The sequence below is a fragment of the Tinamus guttatus genome, unplaced genomic scaffold (assembly GCF_059628265.1).
Source record: "Tinamus guttatus ecotype Peru unplaced genomic scaffold, ASM5962826v1 Tinamus_guttatus_pri_ptg000032l, whole genome shotgun sequence".
Lineage (NCBI taxonomy): Eukaryota > Metazoa > Chordata > Aves > Tinamiformes > Tinamidae > Tinamus > Tinamus guttatus.
This window is the reverse complement of record NW_028288566.1, coordinates 1611516-1619961: the sequence shown is the minus strand read 5'-3', so window position 1 is coordinate 1619961 and position 8446 is coordinate 1611516. Positions and strand designations below refer to the sequence as shown.

At 42.2% G+C, this 8446-nt stretch overlaps 1 protein-coding gene across 1 annotated transcript; it reads left to right on the top strand.

Annotated features, from left to right (window-relative positions):
* Nucleotides 1-5180: 5180 nt before the first annotated feature.
* On the top strand, nt 5181-7030 carry LOC104580389 (lymphocyte antigen 6E). Its single transcript, XM_088531338.1, has 3 exons — nt 5181-5295; nt 5932-6051; nt 6793-7030. Exons 1-3 carry the CDS (start codon nt 5181-5183, stop codon nt 6999-7001), a joined length of 444 nt encoding a protein of 147 aa, XP_088387464.1. The 3' UTR covers nt 7002-7030.
* The last annotated feature ends 1416 nt before the right edge of the window (nt 7031-8446 follow it).

The window sequence follows — 8446 nt, the reverse complement described above, 5'->3', positions numbered from 1 at the left end:
CCAGGGAAATAAGTCTTTCCATTTCCCCCTCTCCTGCAAAGTTAAACATCTTGTTCCTCCTTCCTTAATCTTCTCCTTGAAGTTCATAACTGCCCAGTACTTGTAAACTGCGATATTATATTTTCCTTGGCCTCGGTCCCTCTAGTCCTTTCTGCCCACCCTGTACTCTTTTCAATTCATCTCACCTGGCAGGGATGAGAAGCAAAGATCACATTAACATTAGGGAGGCACATGGGACAAGTTGGGATGGTGAAGGACCATCTAATAGAAAATCCCAATGGTTTGAAAACCTCCAATAACTCCTTTAGAACTACAGCACTGCAATCTCAAAATCTCAGCAGTTTGTGAGAGACAAAAGATATTTTAGTTTTCACTTGGATGAGGCCGCAAAAAAGGTAAGTAAAAGAAAAAAAAAGTGCCTGACTGAGTTGCTATTTCTGTACCTGATAATGGATGCCGTTGGCTGAAATAAATCTGAATGTGGGCTGCCTCTGCAGAGCAATGTACGGGCTGCAGAATGGTACTGCCTTGTGACTGGATCCCCCTTTTCTGCTATTACCTCGAGTAGTCAGCAATAAAAAGTTGATTTATAACAAGGACCCACAAAATCTACACTGGAGGAAATGAAATATTTGATGAGGAAGAGAGGTTTGCATTTTTTTTGGCACGGAGGGTGACAGGTTCTGCTTTCATCATACAGAGGCATAATGGCTAAACTGTCCCTCCTTTGAGCTTCCTTGCTTAATTGCTATCTCTGCTCCATCTGAATTTCATGCTCCCATGTTGAGAAAGCAGAGATTTGCGTACCTTAGTCACACAAGTCTCTATATTGGCAATATTTATATGTCCAATTTAAGGGTGATGGAAAGAGTTACACCACCCAAAGTCCTAGGCATGACTTCTAAATTAGATAATGACCATAGGTGGATAATGGCTAGAATCCCAAATATTTAATTAGAGCACGGGATTGAGAGGGAGAAATAAGCCAGATGGAGAGCAACATGGGGCAGAGCTGCTGGCAAAGACCTGGGGCATGCAGGTTGCTCTGACAGTCTGGAGTGCCATGGGAAAGAGATCCTGTGGGGTCATTCCTGGAACTGCACCTCTCTTCCTGCGATGCGATGGCAGAAAGAGGGAGGAACAAGCAAGAATGAGTAAAAGAAGATGAGAACAGTTCTGATTGTATACAGGAGAGAGGAAGAAATGTGATATTAAAAGAAAAAAGAACAAAAGAGCACTGTAAGGAAATCCAGCTGACTACTCCTTTCTGGTATTTCATATAATTTTTGCTTCCTGTACATATACATGTATATATATATACACACATATATTTTCTTTTTTTCTGAAAAGCTGGTAAGTTGACTGCCTTGGTTGAGCACTCCCTCATTCTCTATGCTTTAACTGCCTTTTTTTTTCCTCCCTGACATTTATTTTTTAAAGACCTTCTATTTTTGAAAAAAAAAAAGGAAAAAAAAGTAATCATACCTTGTTCAATGTGCTGGGAATGAGTTTTCTCTTTCTTTTTTAGTTTAAGTGGTCATTTTCATTGCCCAGTGGAATTTATTTTCCAATAAGATAACATTTTCCCTCCTATAAAATATCATTTTTTGAAGAGAATGATTTAGGATTTTGAGCTGTAGTTTCAGAAAAGACCTAAAAAAAAATTATAGCTGCTCCTCGATGAAATGCAGTGGAAGGAGAGATTGCTGTCCTGATCTAGCTGCATTCACAACCCTGGGAGATGTTTTGGAGTAAGTTTCAATCACAGTTTCAAATTTAAATTCGAGCTATTTCCATATGCATCAAAACATTGTGCAAGGACAAAATTCTCAAGACACAGCCTGACCTGAAACTTAAGCTGGTCTGGGAAGGGAAGACTCTTCTCATGTGGATGCAGCATTTTGTATCTCTTCCACTTTTCCAGAATTAGGAGCTGTTGCATGCACATACCACATGAACAAGCTGTGTTGTGAAACATCAAGAAAAAAAAAAAAAAGAATTTGTGAAAAATATACGCCTGTTCGGATTTACAGCCCAGGCATACTTCCCCATATAGGTGGCAACATGCTCGACTTAATCATCCAGCATCTGACACAGTAACACTGGTTATTATCGTATCATCAAAGCAAACATTGCAGAAGTATAAAAACAGCCAAGGGTGAGTCCTGTCTGATTTGCAGCTGCAAAGACTTATGAAGGATGAGGGTTCTTCTTCTTGCAGCACTGGTTGCAGCCCTGTGCACAGAGCATGGTGAGTCCCCGAGGATCCCTTCCTGCAAACACTAGCCTAAGTAGAGGGAAGAGGGCTGTTTGCTATTGCTGGGTGATGAGAGGGCATTGCAGCAAGAACCCTCTGGACCGGGATGGAACTAAGAGAGTCCCAAGACCTGGTGCACCTACATGAGGGGTGAAGTTAGTTAGGGGTTACCCTAAGATGGAGAGGGAAGGGGAAATATCTGCAGTAATTTTGATCTACAGCTACAGGCAATTATTTTAATAGTTTTTGTTTGTCTTTTTTTTTTTTTTTCGTTGTTTTCTTACTGGCTGTATTTGCAAGCCCTCATTAAGTATTTTCGTGAAGATGGCCATGTGCACTAGGACATGTGATCCTGGCTGTCACTTCTTTCTTGCGCTTTGTTGCTTTGAGGTGCAAGGAGGTTGATTTTGATCCTTGAGGTGGAGATGCAGAGTCCCATCCTCATTCTGGCAATTTGATGTGTCTTTTTTTGGGAAAGATGTGCTGGAAAGCAGCTGTGTTTAGATTTGCCATGGACCTGTGTCTAAGGAAGGTGCCCTGTTTGAATAGTGAGCACAGAGCCCAATACCACTCTTACTATTCCATAGGAACATTTCATTCCTTCTGCTCTGGAGCTTTTAACTTTTTACATACTGAATCTTTCTCAGTTCCACTGCAGGATTTTACCTGCAAACTACTGTCTATCCTGATCCTGGTTTGGCAGAGCACTTAAGCTCATACTTAATTTGGGTTTGTGAATGCTCTTACTGAAGTCAATGTGATTTGATAGACCTCAGCACGTGCTAAATCGTTGTGCTTAATGGGGGTGAAAAAGCGGAGGGCAATAAAATGATCCTTTCCAGCATCTTATCAGCTGTAATCACATTTAGAAAAAAGATCACGTAACGAGACAGCAAACTTACCAAAGGAGACAGTGAAAATTAACACATACATAGCAACACTTTGCTGTGCAGTCTAGCCAGAAGGCTGATGGCTGCTCCAATTAATCCTGAACTTGTCTGATTTTAATCCTGCATCTACTGGTGCTTGCACTTGCTAATGCTATACACACTTAAGTTATTTATCTGAGTGGCTGTAATTAAAGGAAATGCTCCTTGTGTGTCTTCTTTGCCATTTCCCCTTTTTCTTTCCAACAGAGTAAAGGTCTTTCTGGATGCAGACAGGACACCTTCAGAGACAGCCTGTTGTAACCGCAGGTTTTGCATCTTGAGCAGGGCACACTACAAAAGTAGTAGTACCCTTCACCACTCAACCCTCATTGCAATAAATGCTTCAGTAGCAACAACAGAAATTATTTTCAGTAGCACAAGCAGTTTGATAGCACTTAGCAGGAGACAGAAAACTATTTCTCCCAATTTTCACTCTGAAAACACTTACCTTATCTATTTGACAATGATGAGGATGAAAATTGTCCTGCTCAACTCTTAACTGAGCCTGCATGCCTCCAAAGTCCTTTAGAGTGACTGGTGAAAAAGAGAGAAGCCTCCTGAGCACAAAAGGAGATTGGCAGAACCAGTTCTGTGGGTGTCTGTCTGCTCCCCTGCCTAGAAGTGTCCCAAGATTCCTAAGTAACCAACCTTGGGAGGCTGGGATAAAACAGGAGTAGGGCATCCAGCAAGTCCCACTCTTTCCTGCATAAATTCCCGAAGTTTTCCCAAAAATGGGCTTTACTAAAGAAGTTGAAATAAATAAACTTTAGAAATAAAGTGAGTTGCACATCTGGAAAACCCTGTCTGGGGACTATGCTCCAGCAAAAGGGTTATTCTGGGACAGGAGGTTGTATCCAGTAGGGTTGAGCAGATGCTGCTCTGCAGAGTTTGCGCTAGAGCAGAGAACAAAGTCATGCCACTTTCTTTAAGAATTGCCTAAAGAGGGAGAGAATCCTAAGGAGGGTCCCAGATTAGAAACATACATTTCCTGCAGTGTCAGGATAATATGGAGCCAGGGAGGATAGCCAAGAGAGTCTGGAAATGACCACGACCAAGACCATGAAGCAAGTCACAACACTTACAACATCAAGTGAGAGACAGCTGGGTGTCAGGTCAAAGGCTGTTGAAATATTAAGGGTTTTGAAAATGGGAAAAGAAGGAGATGATAGTATCTGAGTCACCCAGTCACCAGGGATCTGTGACCACTGCTAGTCACTCTTTGTCAGGAGATAATAGAGGAAGAGCTGAATCTACGAGGACAAGAAACCACAAGAGGAAAGTGAAAGACAGTATTGCATGTCCATGGAGAGGATGGATGGACTTTCCAGCTGCTGTGGGGACAGGAGACAGAAAAAGATGAATATCATCCTAAAAGGAATTATTGTGGCTTTCTCTGAATTCAGTATACTTGGTTCACTTGAATCATGTCTGGGCTGGTAGGACATTGAGGAGCAAGAGCACGTTTGGACTAGATGAGCTTGTCTAATGTCAAACATTCTGAAAGGAAGTAGGGACATTGCTGATAAAGACACCAATGAGGGCAAAGGCTCATGAGCAAGGGAAAAGCAGCCAGAGAACAGTGCTGGCAGAGGAACAAGGTGGGTATTAACTGGACACAGCTTGGAAATGAGAAGAAGAGGCCTAATTTCCAGTGGATGACACTACTGCAGGAGTGTTTGCCCAGCTAAAGAGATTAGTAGGAAACTCCCTTTATCATGCCAAAGAAAAAGAAAAAGAAAAAGAAAAAGAAAAAGAAAAAGAAAAAGAAAAAGAAAAAGAAAAAGAAAAAGAAAAAAAGCTCCCCAAGGATCTCTGTGTGATGAATGACTGCTTTAGCTCACTTGAGTGCAAGTTGTTTTCATTCATTCGTAAAAACCCAGTGCTTTGCAGATGCATGGTGTTACAGATGTATACATTTAGGAGTGTCAGACAGTCTTCTCCCATAGATGGCCATAAAAAATAGCACGTTGCAGCTGCAATGTCCTACCTTCTACATGCTCAGAATAAACTTCCAGCACAAGAGCTCTGAAAATGAAACTGCCAGTGTCTTCCCAGATCCAGTCTTCCCTGGCAAGCCAGGGATGCAGACCTACATCACTTGTCCCGCACGTGAGCTTTGTGTAGGGGCATTCAACAAAAAAAAAGTCATGTCCAGTACAGCTAATGTTGTACTCTCATATCTTTCTCTTTTCATTTGATTTTTTAATTATTTTTTTTAATAATTCACTGCTGAGCCTTGCACTCTGAGAAAGGATGTGGAGGATAGTGGTCTTTCTTTGTTTTGGAAAACAAATGATGTGAAGAGGCTGTGATAGAGCATGAAGAGGAACCAGCTGGTCTCTTTCAATACAAGATCTAGAAGGAGTCAGGTTGTAAAGGAGCTGCATGCTGCAAGTGGCAGTAGGCTGGGGAAAATCCTTCCAAAAGCACATTGGGGATGACATCATAACTTTAAAAGGACTCAAGGGAGATTCAGTAAGTATTCAGGAGAAAGATCCCATGTAGTTAGTAAATTAGTACACCACATCAGGTCAGGAATTTGAGCTTAAAGTAATTTGGGACCACAGGAGATCTTGGGGCTGAATTTCATAGACTCCTGCCCTGTCTTGTACTTCTTTGGGTACCTCTTGGTGGTCATTGGGCTGTACAGGACTTCGGTCTGGACCAGCACTGTCAATTTTGTGTTGCTAGCAGCATCTCAAGAAGTGACTGATGGGTGTCGTCTGACTGATCCTTCTTTTGCAGCTCTCTCCCTGACATGTTTCACATGCAAAGACGCAACTTCCAACCTGCAATGCCTCACCCCAACCACATGTTCTGATTATGATAAGTACTGTCTCACAACCTACACTTCTTCTGGGTTTGGTAAGTGCGAACCTTTTCTAAGGCTCTGATGAGAAGTGTTTCTGGTTATGCTGAATGCAGAACCTGCTCCCACTATGAGACGTGGAGGAAGAATTAATAAGGATAGCAGTGCTCAGAAAGCAAATATTGCAGCCAAGTGGGAACTTGACATAACCCCTCTCTTGCAATACATCGTAACAATACTGCATTGATCATTAAGCTGCAGTTAGGAGTGTAAGCCATCAAAAGAGAGAGGATTTTTCTGCATAAACCCCTTGTCTCATCTCCAAGTTCACGAGCACACTCATGAAGTTATGGTATTTGAAAGGACCAGGTATCTTGGTGGGGGTAGCCCCAAGGCATGGTAGCAATGAAGTCCTGCAACCTTGCAGTGTGCAAATGCTTTGGTTCTCCAAATTGCTTCCCTGAGTTGCCCTTAGCTGGCCCTGAAAACAGAAAACTCCTAAGGTCTGGGGTTGAACTTGGGATCTATTTCTAGTTATCAGGCACGAGGTGCCAGAGGGATACTAGTGTTGTTAGGAAGTCTGTTGGGCTAGATGGACATGCAAGGCTCTCTATAGGTTACATATACACAGGCAAAGCTGTAATGTACCAAAGTCTAAGGGAAAACCAACAGTCACTAAGTAGAGAACAATGTATTCCTCACTGTGATATTGCATAGCCGGTCTATCACTGCTCTTTTTAAGAAATACGTAAGAAAAAATAATAAATTGATTTCCCCTCTCTCTCTCCCCTATTCAGGTAATGACCGTAGCCAGCGTATTACCAAGAAGTGTGCCGTAATGTGCCCAACCATAAATCTGAATATTGGTGTAGCAGGTGTTGCCACCAGCTGCTGCGAGACCTCCCTGTGCAATGTCAGTGGGGCCAGCAGTGTGAAGACCAGCTATGCTGTGATAGCTGTGGGCGCCTTGGTCAGTCTTGTTTGTGTCCTTCGGCTGGGAATGTAAAGGGATTGGAGTCAGGGAGGAAGCTGCTTGGCCTTTTATGGCAAAGAATCATCTCTGCAGTACCTTCCTCTGGAGAGGTTCCCTGTTTCTCCTAACTGGCACTTCACACCCCATCAGCAAAAGTTTTTTGCTCTTACCCCACCCTGATGACCACATGTAAGAGCATGGCCCTACCTCAACATGGTGGTGGGAAGAAAAAGTCATGATGTGGAGTCCTGTCCTTGCATACAGGTGCTGTACAGGAACTATCTCTCTCTTTACTTACGACCTATATAAATCTACACATTTATTCCCCTTCATTTTGGCCCTATCTTTCTTCTGTGTCATTTTTACCTTTATATCATTTTCTGCCCTGGATGATTTTGCTCTGAGGAAGCCTTTGATATTGTAGCTGTTAAATAGAACCTGGGCATAATAAAGTGTTATTTTAGTCTACTGTGTGAGTGTGTGGTATGACACTTCAGGCATAGCAGGTTGGAATATCCAGGGTAGCAGCAACAAGAAGGAAGGCATTAGTCTGCAAGTTGCATTGAAATGATACCGAAATATATCAAAATTACTTTGCATTCACTTCAGGAAGCTTGTTCCCAGATTTTTTTTTATTATTATTTTTATTTTTTTCTGCATAGGCAGAAGTGTCAATTTGTGACTAAGTTTCAGAATAAATAGTATTCTATTTAACTTGTTTTCAATTTTGCTTCTGGGTCAGCTGCTTGGAGGAAAATAGCTGTTGAGCTCTCCAGCAGGCAAACAGAGGGAACAAGATGAGACTACCATGAAGGGATCTTGAGTATTAAGTTTTCTTTAAAGTGATTTAATATCTTCCACTGGAAGATGCTTTATAAGCATTAAGGATTACTTTGAAAGGGAAGAAAAGCATCTTGCACGGTGCTTAAAGGGAAAATCATCAGTCAAGACAGGCGCTTTCTACACTGTGTATGCTGGAGTCAGGAAATCTCAGCTCCATCTGTAAAAAAAATAAATAATTCTACTTCCAGTGACCTTGAAGACAAATCTTTATGCTTGCTAGTACAGTTTTCTTTCTACCTGGGTTGCAAATGTAGAAATACCTTCTCCTGCTCTGACGTTCCTTGTGGACAACCTTAGTTAGGAGAGATTTGTCCTCTAAACTCCTTCCAATGTGAGTCACACAAAGCTGACAGGTTTTCTCCTGACCTAGGGAAGTTCTTCATGCAAAACCATCCTAGAAAAAATCTCCTGGGACAATTAGTTGGGTGCAGCTCACCAAGCTGGTTTTCCCTGAATAGACGAAGCACATAGGGATGGCAGCTACACACATTGCTCACTCTGCTGGGCATTTGCCAAGAGCAGCTCCGTGCTGATGCTCAGAAATCTCTGGATCCCTGTAACAGGTTTGAAAGGAAAATGTGGTCTCGTGGCTCCAATTTAGTCTAACTTGCTCCCATCTCTTCTTGTCCACCCTT

What these genes read in the sequence shown, in the direction of transcription:
- LOC104580389 (XM_088531338.1), top strand. Translation starts at nt 5,181, where the DNA reads ATGCTCAGAATAAACTTCCAGCACAAGAGCTCTGAAAATGAAACTGCC. An exon ending in CTACATCACTTGTCCCGCAC is followed by an intron (nt 5,296 to 5,931) that starts GTGAGCTTTGTG and finishes CTTCTTTTGCAG; the next exon opens with CTCTCTCCCTGACATGTTTC. An exon ending in CTACACTTCTTCTGGGTTTG is followed by an intron (nt 6,052 to 6,792) that starts GTAAGTGCGAAC and finishes TCCCCTATTCAG; the next exon opens with GTAATGACCGTAGCCAGCGT.